The 15,771-nt window shown below is 37.9% G+C and overlaps 3 protein-coding genes across 3 annotated transcripts in view; 2 read left to right on the forward strand and 1 right to left on the reverse strand.

The window, feature by feature from the left end:
• The first annotated feature begins 236 nt into the window (after window positions 1-236).
• On the forward strand, window positions 237-1,570 carry si:dkey-42i9.4 (uncharacterized protein LOC492503 homolog). The gene is made up of 3 exons (XM_056242438.1): window positions 237-394; window positions 567-703; window positions 994-1,570. The coding sequence occupies exons 2-3, from the start codon at window positions 583-585 to the stop codon at window positions 1,329-1,331; spliced, it is 459 nt and encodes a 152-aa protein (XP_056098413.1). The 5' UTR covers window positions 237-394; window positions 567-582; the 3' UTR covers window positions 1,332-1,570.
• A 1,061-nt stretch (window positions 1,571-2,631) lies between these two features.
• On the forward strand, window positions 2,632-14,213 carry ippk (inositol 1,3,4,5,6-pentakisphosphate 2-kinase). The gene is made up of 13 exons (XM_056242480.1): window positions 2,632-2,832; window positions 4,996-5,055; window positions 5,577-5,672; window positions 5,780-5,846; window positions 6,385-6,506; window positions 7,097-7,186; window positions 7,541-7,599; window positions 8,041-8,113; window positions 10,041-10,320; window positions 10,577-10,712; window positions 11,164-11,266; window positions 11,499-11,578; window positions 11,664-14,213. The coding sequence occupies exons 1-13, from the start codon at window positions 2,752-2,754 to the stop codon at window positions 11,866-11,868; spliced, it is 1,452 nt and encodes a 483-aa protein (XP_056098455.1). The 5' UTR covers window positions 2,632-2,751; the 3' UTR covers window positions 11,869-14,213.
• Window positions 14,026-15,771, reverse strand: part of cenpp (centromere protein P) — a 62,112-nt gene continuing 60,366 nt past the window's right edge. Inside the window, exons 7-9 of the mRNA XM_056242482.1 lie at window positions 14,982-15,061; window positions 14,702-14,793; window positions 14,026-14,354 (exon numbers count right to left, since the gene is read on the reverse strand). Coding sequence (XP_056098457.1) covers window positions 14,236-14,354; window positions 14,702-14,793; window positions 14,982-15,061 — 291 coding nt within the window. The 3' untranslated portion in view covers window positions 14,026-14,235. The remainder of the gene's footprint in view (window positions 14,355-14,701; window positions 14,794-14,981; window positions 15,062-15,771) is intronic.

Here is a 15,771-nt window from a genome sequence, read left to right on the forward strand (position 1 = left end):
GAGACACAGAGGGAAAAAATAATTAAATAACGCATATAATAAATTACATGCACCATACAATATAAATAAGAATATAAAAGTACTTATACTAACAACTACAATTTGCTAGTTTGATACGTGTAGTGATGTGATGGATACAACGTCTTTTTATGGAAATAGCTCTTTTGTGACATCACCTCGAACTCGCTCTCTGATTGGCGGAGGCGCGTGGCTGCAGAGTGTTTACCATCTGAGCTCAAAGAACTGGAGCTGCACGTACTCAAACCACCACCGAAGGAGGAAGTTCGCGGTCAAAAACAGAAAATTATTTGCCCGTTTTTACAACTTCGTTAATAAAAACGCTCACAACAGCTCTGGAAACTATCTGTACCCCTATACCGATTCACTGGAGCAGGTCAGTAGCTTTTAAGGCGCGATTTTTCGTGTTGTTTTGAACAAAGGAATATGCCAAAGACATTGGCCAGGCCTGTTGAGTTCAGATGTACTCGAGCTGATTGATCTTAAAAAAACTCGTTCGTGCTCACATTTGATGGTGTATCACAGTTTTACCTCGTTTTCCCTTTCAGCTCATGCAAAAACTTCATGATGAAAACCGAGGTATCTACTGCTGCTAACTTTGTCACACGTCTGTTGAGGGGAACGGGACTGCTTTCAGAAGAACAGCTGCAACAATTCAGATTCTCTTTGGAAGAATCTTTAGGGGGTAAGATAGGATTGGACATGATCTTTCCATTGTTTAAAGAAAATTCAAGTAAACCATAGTTCAAATTATATACATTGTAATAAAAATGAACATTGTTTATTGTTACAAACAAAACCAGCCGAAGATCAGATTCAGTTTATTGCAGCAACAAAGTCCATTCATTGAAACTTGCACCATTTTAACCCCCAATCTGCCTTAACAAAGCACCAAGCCTAAAAACTTTGGCAAGTAATGCTAATCAAAGGCCGTGTTTGATTGGGCCAAGGTCTAACTTTGTTCTTTCATTGTAGATCATTATCAGCACCATTGGTTCCCAAACGCACCTTGCCGAGGTTCGGGTTACAGGTGCATCCGGATCAACCATAAGATGGACCCTTTGATAGGCAAAGCGGCCTGTACGATCGGACTCACAAAAGAGCGACTCTTTTCACTGCTTCCAAGTGAACTCACCATGTGGGTTGACCCGTATGAAGTGTCCTACCGGATTGGAGAGGACGGGTCCATATGTGTCCTCTATGAGTCCACGCCACCGCCGGACACAAATCAGAAGGACAGCTGCAAAGACGAACTGAGAATCGGACAGTCGACTCCGTCCAAATCCTTCGGGATGATGACTTGCTCCAGCTGAAGAGTGATTCTGTCTAATGAGCTGTGTGTGACCATTAAATCAGGCATTGCTCACATTTGATTTCTTTTTAAATCTTTTTTTTTAAATCAATGGTGAAATCTCCATCCTATTGACCTCACGGTGAAAACAAATGTATTTTGATTAAATGTATGTTTTAAGCTCCCTGTACAGTCATGTTGAATATGTTTTTTTAAATTTCTATTAAAAAGGTTTTCTATGAATTTCTAAAAAAAAAAAAAAAGTATTTTGTGGTTATTCTATGTAACTACATAAACGAGTCCTTTCTTCTTATCATATTGATGTAATGATTTACTCGTCCTAAGCTTATATTTGTCTATTTGGAATTTGCCTGTAGGAAATGGCTAATTAAACAACTGTCATTCAATACATTTAAATATAGTAGAAGCCATTGCATTACATCTCAAAAGCAAAGTTGAAAAAAATATGTTCTTCAGTTAATGAAAAGAATTCTGAACAAAATTACTCTATAAATACATTTCGAGAATAATCTCGATGTAAGTCAAAAAATAAAAAAATGCCATCAATAATACTGATAATTTTTTCTGAGGTAAAACCTTATTTGGGTGATCTTAAAGGACATTTCTTTCATGTTGTGTGTATTTTAAATATTTACAAGATACATTCCAAAATTTCATTCATTAGACCATAAAGTATTTTCATAGTTGGCTTAAATTTAAAAGATTGTGTAAATAAATTAGTAACAGTTAGTGACTGCTTAATTATTTAAAAATGTTTTAATGGTGTGACTAGACAAACCTCAACCTTCAAAAGTCCCCCACATATCATTATTTTAGTGTTGTTGTTTTTTAATCAATAAGATATTTTCTAATTCTATACAAAACAGAACCCCCCTTATTGTCCAACTGCTTAAAACATATGCAAATTCTGGAATTCAAATTATATTTATACAATATATGCACACACACTGTATATATATATATATATATATATATATATATATATATATATATATATATATATATATATATAGTACATACTTGCATTATTTATAAACTTCATTGAGCCAGTGATTTTTCACTAGTTTTTCTGTTTCAAACAGAAAAGGGAAAGAAAAAAGTCATGCGTTCATGACATCATTTTATAGACAGTCCATAAATTGCATTCAGAAGCGGGCGAACATTTGATTGTCATTTTTAGCATGCAATCAGCGCGTGCATTTAACAATGTCAAACACTTTTGGCCAATGAAAAACCCTCAACCTCTGCGTCTGACCAATGAGAGCGCAGAGGAGGCGTGTCCTCGCGAAAGCGGTAGTAGCGCTACACCCGTCGGTGTGTCAGACGCGGATCCACCAGAAGTTTTGCGCCTGACCCTCATCATCTCGCCCGGAGTATCAAATCTGCGCCAAAACTCCATCAGTTTACGGTTCTTCTGGGTAATGGAACTGGATAAAATGGACGAAAACGACTGGAAATATCACGGGGAGGGGAACAAAAGCCTGGTCGTGTCTCACTTGCAGGTTGGTGTTCAATAGTTACTAGCTTTTAGCTTAGCCAAGATTCATATAAACTCGATCAAATCTGATTCAGTCAATGGAAAATCAATTCAAACTATTTGGAAAGGGCATAGACTTTAAGTTTGGCACTTTTACACCACCATTAGACGGAAACGAACTCTTTCTTTATCTTAAAGGGGTCTTGAGGGGGTTTAAAGCTAAAGCCACCTAACGTTAGCAGGCTAAATCAGGATTCATTGATAAAGTGAATGTACAACATGTGACACGTGTGTTATCCATGCCACACCCACATTATGGGATATAAAGTTTATTAAACCCATTTCAGTGGCACATTTAATGTAGGACGCATAATGCTGTGGCCGGTTGAAGGAATGGTCAGTGGTGATCTTATAGTGTGAGGGTGCTTTTGTGCATCTGGCATGGCTCTTAAATGGGAAGTATTAGAGATAATATAATGTACAATTAATATTTTCCCCATCCAGGATTCAAAGTTCAGATAGGAAACCTTTAACAGTTTAAAGTGAAAGATGATGAGGGTCTAGACCGATTTTAAACCAGGATGATGGGTATGAATATTGATTAGGATGGGTGGGAATGTTGATGTTGATCGTTTTTATGTATTTAGCCATTGGCCAAAAAGTACATTTAAAGATTAAAAAGATCTCTATAACAATTTTCAGCAATGTTATATATTGTTTTAAGCAAGATATTACTTGGGTTTTTGCATGCAACAACCAGAACCCTCTTTATGTGGACAACGGATTGAAATGAATAAAATCAGCTGCATTTCAGATTTGTCTTAATATGACTAATGAAAAAGTTATGGAAACTTTAAGTAAATGATTCATTTTATCAGTTCCCTTTACCATGTAGTTGACTCCTTTTTTCACTAGGATTGCAATATCAAGGCCCTGTTTTGTTAAGATCAAGGATATGTTCCTGTAAAACAGGAAGAGCTTAACCTTTGCCTGATTTTACAGCTCATTAGTGCGTCTGTACCCTCATACGACAAATAAACTGAAAAAAACAACAACACTGGATCAAACGTTTGGGAGTCAACTGGTTGGATTTGCAGTAAACTGGTTGGATTTGTGTTACAGATTACAACACAAGAGTGTGTATCCAATCACAGGCAGCAGTCCGAGACAACATTGGCCAATATGTTATTGCAATCATGTGAAACTGGGTGTGGAGAAAACGGGTGACGCTTTGATGCAGATTTCCAAGCGCTCCTGTAGTCCTGCAAGGGCTTGTCCATTTCTATTTGCTGTTTACAGACATTCTTTCATGCTCCCACACTCTTGTGTGGTTTTTTTTTTGTCACGTTGGCTGGCCTGTTTTAAATTCTTGGAATCGGAGCTGAACCGCATCATCTTGTCTGAAAGGCTTCGTGAGATTATTAAGATTTTTAAAGGCATCTCAGTTTCACATTGAAATAAGATGTGTGGTTTAAACAACATTTTGGGGTAAATTTCAGAAGAAAAAAACAATGGCTTGGTTCGTGAATACGTTTTTTACTATATGACATTCATTTCATGACAATTAAATACCTTTCCCCTCAAAAATTCTCATTAGAATAGAAGAAACTCATGAATTGTGTCTGGATAGGATTATTTTCATTGTATTACAGTAATGAGAATTAAGTTTTTTTTATTATGTTGATGACAATGTAAGAAATTGTACTCTACTGTTATGAAAATTTGACTATCATTTATTTTTCTTTTAATTTTGAAGTGAATTATACATCATTTCTTCATGAACATTTATCTTTTTAAGTGTGACATTTTGTGAGGCAGAAGTCGGTTTTGTAACGTCGTTGAGCAAGTGTGTTTAGAAACTGCATTTGCGTTTAAGTGCCCGTCGGTTACATCAGTCCATAAAACAAACCGCCAGGCAGTGAGTTTATCGGCAATGCGATGATGTCACCTTTACCTTTGTGGACCTTTTTTATGTATAAGTGCATTCTGGGAAAAACGTAATGAGTGGATGGAGTATTTGTTGTTTACACATGTACAGTCACAGGCAAGCCTTTTTCATAGGATTCCCTTCTTTTTTTCCAACCTAAAACAAGACAGTTTGTTCACTAGGATACTTACAGTGGTCAAAGTCTGTGTGAAATGAGTTGAATGCAAAATTTGTTTTCAAACACGTCACTTCTCCTTACAGCACTGTCGAGTTCTCCGTCTGTTAAAGTTTCCCTCTGAAGACTCCGCACATACACGACAGGTAAAACTTCCCCAAATTGATATTACTAAACAGTTGTACTTCCCAAACGTCTCAAATATGCACCATAAAGAATTGTATGGTGGCCGAGAGAGCTCAATGCACTGAAACTGAAGAAAACGCATGCAAATAGAAAAAAACACCAGCAAATGAAAAAAACATTGTCATCAGTTTGACAACACATGTGCTGCAAATGCCACAAAGTAACCAAATACAGAAACGCCAACTTAACCAAATACAGAAACACACTGCGAATACTCATTCAGTTGCAGTACTTGAGCTCTCTCAGCCACCGTAGAATATAATGTGATGGTAAAATATTCATAAACCTTGTAAATAGTCACATTTGAGTTTACAATAGTTGTGTGTTGAAAAAAAAGTTGCACTGTATTGTTAGTAAAGTGTCTCTTTTGGTACAAAGGGCATCTGCAGCAATGTAAATATTCAATAAGTGTTTGGTCTTGTCTGTTTGCGTTGTCATACAGTGTAGTATCAGCTCATTTGTCCTACTTCTTTCCTGACAGACCGCAGAACAAGCTTTTCGACACATCCTCAACATTGTGGATTATAGTAAATATGTCATGAAGCCTTTGTTGGGGGAGAAATACGTTCACAGCGGAGTAAGTTACAGTTCAAGAAGTTTGTGTACATTAATACACCATGTTGCTTTGTAACACAAGCCGTGACCTAGCGAATGAGATGAAAATAATGGTTTGATTGTTTACAGGAGGTTGTCAAACTACCGCTGGACTTTGTGAGACAGCTGTCGCTGAAGGTCCAACAAGAACGACCTGGTACGGATGAATCATTTTTTTCCTTTTAAACATTTGGTGAATATTATAAAATCGATTCAGAACACATTCTTATCACATTTCCACAAAAAAAAATACATATAAATAAATGAAAAAAATGTTTTGCTAAAAAATGGGACAATTTTTTTGCATTCTTATAACAGTTACACACATTTCCTCCATTTCTCATTACCAACAGCCCCCCCTAAAACAAACAGTGTAGTATTTATACTTTATGTTAGTATTTCAAAATCCTTGAGGTTAATGGGCATTACTGTATACTTCAAAGTAAAACATTTTGGTCCGTTACGGTAATGGCAATTTAGAGGAAAATATGCTTGATTGCAATGCAGATAATGTCCCAAAACAAGCATAATTTTCAAACTTTTGGTGTAAAATCCGGCTTGAATGTTTTCCGGAGTTTCACCCACTAAAAAAATTGAGTTTGTTCTTCATCGCAAACATATGCATGTGACATGCAGTCACTTTTGTAGACTGGATTTGATGTTGCGTAACGGTGTTGTGATTTTCCTTCATGCAGAACTGCGCTGTGACAAGGTCATGGACACATTCAGCGGGTGTGGTTTATGCCTCCCTAACCTGACCCAACTCCGCCTCCACCACCTCAGAGACCACAGACCTCCAATATGCGTCGAAATCAAGGTGAACTCCACTTTCAGCTGGGCTTAGCCACAACACGTCACTACCGTTATTTTTGTGTTTACTTCAAGGGGGAATTTGCACTCAAAATGACACTGATATAACTTTTATACCCACATTTTGAAAATAATCACATTTTTTCGAGACTACGCAAAAGTGTGCCAAAAACCACGCCTTTAATGTGTTGATTTAGTGAGGCATGTCTTATCGCGTCCGGTCATTGAACTTGCTGACAGTTGTTGATGGGGTTTTCTATATCTTCATGCCATTAGGGTGGAGACACTGTTTTTAAATTAAAAGCTTTGAATCTCATATAAAACAAGAACTCGTTTTTTAGGTCAGTTTATTATAAACGTCCGTTCCTGGGGAAGTAAACCACAGTAGCCGAATGACTCATTGAATCTATTTGTGTGGAATTTAATCACATGGTCAGTCGAACAAACAGGGGAAGGTGGCGTGAATCTGATCTGAAAGGCTCGTTTGTGTGTTCATAAAAACAACAAAAGCTTCTTCGCATTAAGCTTGTTCACAAAACTACATTGTAACTCGAGATGCAGAGATAAAACTACATATATGAACTTTTTCCCCTCCAGCCAAAATGTGGATTTCTACCCTTTTCCAGACACATAACTAAGGAATGCAAACGCAAAGTTTGCAGATTCTGCATGCATCAGCATTACAAGGTAAGTACCAATTAAGAATCTTACAAAGGCCTCATAGTTACGAAAGTAACTCATGGTTCATTGAAGATGATGCCAGATTTCTAAACGTGAACTTCTGCTTTAAAAAAAAAAAAAAAGAGGATGGTTCAAGTGTAGTGTCAACATCCTGCTGTCTGTTTGTACTGTGCACTATCATACAATCAGTCCTTTGGGGGTTTGGCTGCAGAAGATGCACGAAAATCAGTTTCAGTCCCAAAGTAGAGGTGAAGCGGAAACTGGAGAGTGCATCAAGCGACTGTCACTGAAGTTGGTGTACTTGACCGAAACGCTATTAGCAAAGTTTACAGTAAAATTCCTAACATTATTCTCTTGCAGTTAGCCAATGGGAAGTGGAAGCGATTGAGCAGATATTGCCCCCTGGATCTCTTTTCAGGGTGAGTCACCGCTTCAGTCACTCAGTGCAGGAAATCAGAGCTGGATTTATATCTTTCGCTGATGGTACGACCTTTAGCCAGCATTGTTAACAAATCTAACTGACTGCGGCAAAGAGATTCACTAAAGCCAACTGACCTTTGTTAAAACAGAATTTTCCACTGAGAAAGACCACACTCACCTTTTTTTTTTTTTTTTGTGACTCACCTTTCCACTGTGAAACCAGCCCCATATCCTATCATGCATGAAGCTTTTAAAACGCTACTCGACACTAAAGAAAACAGAAGGTTTAGAATCAGATGTGACAATCCATATAATCCCTTAACATGTTAATTCTTGTCATGGCAAATCTTTTTTTTTTTCTCCCTAAACTTTCCTTCATTGTTTGCAAAAATGTATCTTATTTTACTAACCTGAATGTTATTGAATAACATGTATTCCAGGAGCAAACAGAGAATGTACGTTGCATTGAAGAATCTGTTAGAGGAACCACAAAACAACTTGAAAATCTTTAAGGTAAATATAAACTTCTGTAATTGATTCTCTCCCGAACCGCTTAACGTCTCCAAACAAACTGCTGTCTATAGACCTTATTCACATCAGTGCCATCTTTGATTTTTAACGGGAATCTCTTCGGTTGGTTGAACTGTTATTTAATGTGTTTTTGGATTGTTCTGCTGAAGAAATTTGAATAAGGTCTATTTTCGGATCTTTATACTTCAGAGTAAAGTTTTAAAACTTTCCTTCGACTTCCATTTATAGAATGTTCCGTATTCGAAAAGTAACAGTCAGCGATGATGTCATGCATACTGATTTGCAGTAGGTCTCAATTTATTACTGAGTAAATCTTAATTTATCCTGGCAGGGCTCCAGACTAACTTTTTTTACTAGGAGCACTGTTGCCCCTGACTAAAAATTTTAGGAGCACAAGCAGAAAATTTAAGGGGCACACCTTAAATCAGCTTGCAATGCAATTATTCAAATTTCCCCCAAAATAACTGTAATACTGACAAATTCTTTAATAATAAAGAGACTTACCGTACAGATATTACGATATGCAGTTTTATTTTAAGTTCACAGGGCTCCAGACTCAAATTTGAGGGCAGCATCACCTCAAATGAGAACTCACACTGAGTTCTACAAAAAGAAAAGAAAAAAATTCTGGTAGCACTGGGGCTGACAATAAATCACTAAGCTTAATTTAGGGTGTAGATGAAATTTTTTTTTTTTATTATTATCATTCATAATGTCTTAATATTAATTAAAAAACAAAAGGAGTGAAAATGTATATTAAGGAGTGAACATAGCCAATAATAATCCTACTGTTTACAATGGTATTTATTTTTAAATAAGTGTTTAAATAAGAGTTATCCAACATCTTAAAATTTTTAGTTTTAGGACAATCTTTGAAGGATGAACAAAAAATGTGTTGGTCATCACATAAAAAATCAATTTAAAAAAGCATTTATATATGATATTATAGTTTTGAAGTGCTAGAAAAGATGTGTAGGCTGCGTTTGACTATTTCTGTCACATTATCATATTTATGGTTAGAGTATTTTACTACATTAGCCTAAATCCATGGTGAATGTTGCTGATTTGTGGACTGAAAGCCTTCTATAAGTTTTTCTCCTGGTTTCCACGTCAGCGCTGTTTGATCTTGATCTATGGTTTATAGCAGAACTCTGCGCCGAATCGGAATGTTTTTAAATGGATTTTGTTATAGATGATGTTATTAATTCTGAGGCGAATTCAATGGATTCTCCTAGTAACAGTGCACGCGACTGGCAAGTTCGGGTCTTTATTTTACTGTCAATGGTTCGCGGCGCTGCTCCATTGATATACATAAGAAAGGCTATGCGCTGCTCTGTCTATTATTGGTCCGGAATAATTAACGGTCCGTGAAGCATAAATGAGTAGCCTAGCGTATTTTCGTTCCACTTTCATTTTGTTTGCATTCGCTGCTTGGTAACGAGTCGATAGATCGCTCTCAGACGCACATAGCAGCTTGTGATATTTGTCTCCGTTTCCTTCCTACAGACACGCGCGCTCTCTATTTTTGTCACACTCACTCATTCCAGATTCATTGACGCGCCCCTTCCACGCTTAACCATGCGTTTAACGTGAGGCAAATTTACTGGTCGCACATGTGCGACTGGATGTAAAATTCAGTCGCACACTCTCAAATTTTAGTCGCAAAATGCGACCATTTGGTCGCAGTCTGGAGCCCTGCCTGGAACGTGGAAGTAGTGCCACTAAAAACAACTTTTGCTGATCATCATCATATAGGTCCAGATGTGTGACTAGCTTAAACTAGCAAACCAGCTTAAACGGGGGTTTAAAAAAAGAAATGGCTACTGTTTAAATATTGGTTTGATTCATTAGAAAAGGGTTATAAAAGAAAAGTGCATTAATTTATTGTTTCTCCCATCTTTTTTTTCAGGGCGGAGAGTTGATATTTAGCTGTAAAGACGACGCCAAGCAGCAACCCGACTTGAATGATCTCATTCAGCACCTTTGGCCTTATTTCCCCCATAGTAACGGCCTCTATAACAGCCACCAGCCTGGCAAAGCCGTCCTCAACGAGTTCATTCAGGTGATCTGCTCCTCCCTGCTCAGCGGCGGGGACTCGAATCGCTCGGGGGAGCCCAGGAAGATGCACCTGTCCGAAAGCAGGCCGCACTGTGAAGCCAGTCCCTTCCCAAGAGACCTGCTCCGCAACGGTGAGGCCTTTACCAACTGCTAACTAATGAATATTTGGACGGGCCAAAATATTGTTAAACTCTCATATTAGTTCCAATAGAAATCACTTTACTGTTGAGTCACAATATAACTGGAACGAAACGTGTTGTGCGTTTTAAAAGGCACATTAAGGGGCGTGTAAAAGACCGGATTATTGCTGCATTTATATGACGGTAATCGTAAATCTGTTATGCAAGTCCAGGAGTACATGTTGAGCTCATTTTCATATCTACACAGGTAACCATGGCCTCCCTAAAGACAGCGTCCTTTCAAAAATCCTCCAAGTACAGATGCTGGATAACCTGGATATTGAAGGAATCTACCCTCTGTACAAACGTGTAGAGCAGTATCTAGAGGAGTTCCCGAAAGAACGGTGAATGTTTAAGCTGGGATATTGAGTGCTTCGTTACTGATCTATCAGATCAATATTCCAGTGCAAGAACCGTTTGTTCTTGCTGAGCAAAGTTTCTATTGGGCGGATATTTCTGTGCAGTGTTCACCTGTACTGGCATCATTTTATGTAAAAATGCAGTACAGTTGCTGAATCGCTGAATTATTATATAGGTTTTACTATTATAAGTATTAATATACTTTTAATTTCAAACAATTTTAAGTCTTATTGCGGCCTCATGGAAGACATTACGATGAAAACACTAGGTGGTGCAAAAGACTGTGTGGATGTGGTACTTTATCTAGTAATGAGGCACTGTGGCCACATGGTGGTGTGCAGTGTGGTCATTGGTGATTTCCATGCAAAGCCACATCGTCTTTATGAATAAACATGCTTAAAAGCACATCTAATCGACACTTGTTTGAATCCCCAGAAACCGACTGCAGATAGATGGGCCTTATAATGAGAGTTTCATGGACACAGTTAAAAACTGTCCCACTGAGGATGACGGGTCTGTAGAATATGCTGTTGGGAAGGTAAGACTGTGAGCATGTGATGCTTTCAAGTTTAGGTGTGAATCTCATAAGAAGAAATTCACAGGTTGCATTTCACCCCAAAATTGGGCATTTAAAAAAAAGAAAAGTTTTTGGTATTGAATTAAAATACAGGTTTATTTGTTTATAAAACTAATATTAATATTTTGGGACAAATTTCTAAGTGAGATACATTTTCAGAGATGCAATACAGATTTGAATTTCTCCTTTCCAGGTTCATCAGTATAGAGTTGCAATGACCGCCAAAGACTGCTCAATCATGATCACGTTTGCACCTTGCGAAGACGACGAGGAGTACGTTTGTTTTCACTTTTTTCAATTAAAGATTCCCCTTTGACGTTTGCGGTAGTTTTACCTTCCGCTTGCTTTGCGTTTACAGGCACCAGTTGAATTTGGAGAAGCCGCGTTTTACGTATTCCGTTTCCATCCTGGATCTGGACCCCAAACCGTACGAAGGCATCCCTCACCAGTACAAGCTAGACACCAAAATCGTCAACTACTACCTGCGGAGCACGCAAGCTCCGCCCCCCTCCAGCCTATATAAGGAAAGGCAGGAGTGCACGCTGCTCTTCCATGCTGTATGAGACGCCTCCACAAGTGCTGCTTGGGAAATGCGTAGAAGTGAAATTGAAATAGTGATATAGTTTTGTTATTTTTGTTTGCTAGTCTGTCTAGCTGTTTGCCCTCCCAGCATGTTCTGCGACGTGAAGTTGGCAGCGACGGTGGCATTTCTGGGCTGTTGCTGGGACGACCTTTTGTTTTTCTTTTTAGAGGGTGATGTTCTCACTGGGGCTGGTCTCCTAAAGCACAGAATACCTGAACGAGTCAGTCATTGGCTATAAAAAGGGAGGACAAGGAGGTTGTGTGTGTTTTTGTGCAGTGCTGTTGGGTGTTTCTCTTACGCAGCAGCGCTACTGTGGTTTCCAAGTGCCAAAAAGTGGCTTACAGCGATTTTCCCTAATGAACGTTTTACCATGCATCAACTTGGCTGTGTCAGCAGTCGCTGTACAGGCAGTTTGAAGTTCAAAGGCAGACAAGTACTTGAGTTTTTAGTAAGACTACATCCCTAGAGCTCCTCAAACCACTGACCCACGGCGAGCTACAGTAGCAGAAGTTATACTGACAAGCACAGACCTGTTGCATGCTAGCGAATGAGGTTGCGCTAACACTGTCACTATCCATAATTAGATTTTATGAATTTGAAGATGAGTCTAATGATATTACTCTCTATTGAAAGTGTATTTTTATAACGCACGCTTGCCTGGCGTAACCGTCTACCGCCGCCATATACAAATCGAAGTGTCTTATTAAAGAATAGTTTGCACTACATAAACATTTAGCCATCGTTTACTCACCCTCATGTAATTGCAAATCTAATCAAAATGGCTGAATCATTTTTCTGTAGCTCGGCAGTTCATTCTAACCAGGCGTTTTGTCCGTATTGGACAAAACGCTGCTGGGTGTTGAGCATGTAGTAAGTGAATGAATGAACAACATTTTTGAACGCAAGATCATCAGTGAATAACTACTTCAGTTTTGAGTGAAGAACACGCTTTTAAGTTGTATGGACTACATTTATGGTGCTTTTTATTGGACCTTCAAATATGTGGAAAAACCTGAATATACCGACATGAAGGTGTGTAAATAATGATTGAATTTCCATTTTTGGATGAACTACTTCTTTAAAGCTAGTCTAGTATCATCTCAAACTCCACTTCCCCCGGGAAAAACTGCTGTAAAATGCAAAATCGACTGTGCCTGTCCATCTACAACTGCTCTGTCTTTGAGTTCGACATCAATACACTTAGTCATCTGTTTTGAAATTGCAGACTAGAAAACAACTTGAGGAATTCATTCCCAGCAGTTTTATTGGCTGTAATTGTTTGCAGAGCAAGACAAATTTCATAAGTCGGCCAAATATGGACAGCATGGCAGTTATTGTTAGCACAATACAGAAGTAAGTTGATCCAGCAGTTTTTCAGAATAGCAGTATATTGTGCCACAGAAATGGCAGTGTTGATTTAACATTGTGTGCAAGTTTAGCGCCTTTTACCGAAAAACCAATGACGGTTATGCAAATTTTACTGTGCGACTTCAACACTAAAGATGGCACCTCAAGGTTGCCATTTTCTTGTCATGGGAAATATTACTGTTACAAAATACTGTGGTGTGAGTGATACTCATTCATGCTTCTGTTTACCTCTTTTACTGTGATGTTGACTGCGTCGGCTTGCTCAACTCAAAGCCATCAATGCAGTTCTCATCAGGTGAATAGTGTTTGAGTTTTACATGGATGAACATTCAACATTGCCAAACTGTGTTGACACTCCCTTTTGTCTTAATGTGAACTGGTGTCAAGAGAAGTATTATACGCCTTACCTGTGAGCGAACACGCTTTCGTTGTCCAACTAATGGCGTTTGTTTGACTGTCATGTTGCTCAGTTTTAATGTGTTATATTGTATCTGATTAAGTGCAGTTTCTCCACACCAGACATTGCTGTTTTTGCCTTCGTTTTAACACCATCTTTCCCCTTACGAACCAATGAACCAGAGATATTATGAGTCTGAGGTGGTGACATTGTGTTATTCAAATGAAATAAAGATCTATAATCACTATGTAGGTAGGAATGGACATTAATTCTGTTAAGCAAGAAGATAAAGGAATATCACAGTTTCTGTGATGGAATCTAATGTTAAAATTTAACTGTTTGAAAATACAAAGTGGATTTTGCTGTCAGACATTTTGTATTTAAAATTATTTATTTTTCTAGCTCTTGTCTAATGATGTATATTTACATACAGTGTGGGCATATCATGTGTAAAAATGATTGACACTTACAGATGGCATCAATATGTAGTTCCTAACGGGTGATTGTACAGGTGTTTATATCAAATAAAATGATTAGATATGAAGTTCTGATGACATGAATGTTGGCTTGTTTTATGACTTCTCACAAACACACGGTTCTTATCAAGGCCTCAATTGACGCTTCCACCCCGAGAATCCGCAGCAGGCTCTGAAAGTAATCCGAGCCGTTTTCCATCACTTTTTTGGTGTCCAGCTCTCGAGCTGTTCAGATGAAAACAAAATAATACATTTTAGTAGGAATTATGAATTGTACAAGTATAAAATAAGAAAATAGTTGATTCTGATTCACTGCACCATGTAGCAGTCAAATATCTTTGTATAACAACCGCAGAAATGTTTATTTGATCATTGTCCATGAGTATTTCCAAGTTTCTTTTTTATTCCAAAAATGAAAGTTAGAATAGCTTAATGGAGACATCTTGATAATCCAAATGGCTAGTTTTAGACTAGTAAAAATGGTCTTCTGTTTAATAAGCAGAATAATATAAATTCAGATAGTCAACCCTGACAAAACATTATCCCTTTAATCTATATTTCACTCGTCTTACCCTGATCTGGCATTTTCAGCAAGAGCTCAAGCGTTGGTTTTACCACTCCTTCCTTAGACACATCAATCTTCCAGAATATGGTCACAGAGATCCTGAAAAACATAAAGCCATTGATTTACCATATTTCAAGGATGTAATCTGGAGATATCAGTCATGGTAACCATATAAATGTACATGAACCTTGTAGTCGCTTGATGACACATGTGCCGCTAACGGAAGGCAAACAGCTAAAGTTACGGACTGCAGTTTCCATTTAATTTTCTCAGCTGATGCAACCTACCCGGGAAGTTGAGGACTTCGTATAATCATGAGCTCCGATCTGCATCCCTCTGGAAGGCTGACCACGTCTGGGTACTTGTCCTGCCAAAGAAACCGCTCATGTGTTAAAGGAATTAAAAGTCCTGACAGATTTCATCTGACCCACAGCAACCTGGTTCCAAAACACTGGCCGATAACAAAACGGATACAAACAAAATACAAAGACATTTACATATTAAAGGATTATGTAATTGTAAGTTGAATTACGGCATTTGCTCCATAACAAGGCAAGATTACATCATGTCACAGTCTGAGACTTTCTGCATTGAGGACAAAATGTTGATTTTTTTAAAGAATTAGATCGACCAAAACTGTCATTATTTACTCCCCAAACCAGTTTGGCCTTTTTTCTTGCTTGTTTGCAACACAAAATGTAAATTTTCAAGAATGTCCACTCCTGACTACTGTTTAATTAAATATTTAAATATAGGACTTTCAGGCTCTAAAATGACCAAAAAGCACCACAAAATTGGTCCCTACGATTTGAGTGCTATATTCTGAAGTCATACGATTAGGGCTTGACAATAACACCCGCCAACTTGCCAAATGCGGCTGGAATATTATATAATATATACATTTTTTCAATTGTAGTCTTTTAAAAAGGCATCTGAAATAATAAATTAAGTGCAATGTAGTGCTGTCAAAAATATAATTTTTTCAATACATATCGATCCTGAAATATCTTAAACGCTTCCAATACTAATTTTCCTCAGATACACAATAAGCAGCTCTGCTTTCTCGCTCTCTATCCG

Source organism: Rhinichthys klamathensis, unplaced genomic scaffold, assembly GCF_029890125.1.
Source record: "Rhinichthys klamathensis goyatoka isolate OS25496 unplaced genomic scaffold, OSU_Roscu_1.1 h1tg000727l_1, whole genome shotgun sequence".
NCBI classification, from domain to species: domain Eukaryota; kingdom Metazoa; phylum Chordata; class Actinopteri; order Cypriniformes; family Leuciscidae; genus Rhinichthys; species Rhinichthys klamathensis.

What these genes read in the sequence shown, in the direction of transcription:
- si:dkey-42i9.4 (XM_056242438.1), top strand. Translation starts at nt 583, where the DNA reads ATGATGAAAACCGAGGTATCTACTGCTGCTAACTTTGTCACACGTCTG. An exon ending in TTTGGAAGAATCTTTAGGGG is followed by an intron (nt 704 to 993) that starts GTAAGATAGGAT and finishes CTTTCATTGTAG; the next exon opens with ATCATTATCAGCACCATTGG.
- ippk (XM_056242480.1), top strand. Translation starts at nt 2,752, where the DNA reads ATGGAACTGGATAAAATGGACGAAAACGACTGGAAATATCACGGGGAG. An exon ending in CAATATGCGTCGAAATCAAG is followed by an intron (nt 6,507 to 7,096) that starts GTGAACTCCACT and finishes TTTCCCCTCCAG; the next exon opens with CCAAAATGTGGATTTCTACC. An exon ending in GCATGCATCAGCATTACAAG is followed by an intron (nt 7,187 to 7,540) that starts GTAAGTACCAAT and finishes ATTCTCTTGCAG; the next exon opens with TTAGCCAATGGGAAGTGGAA.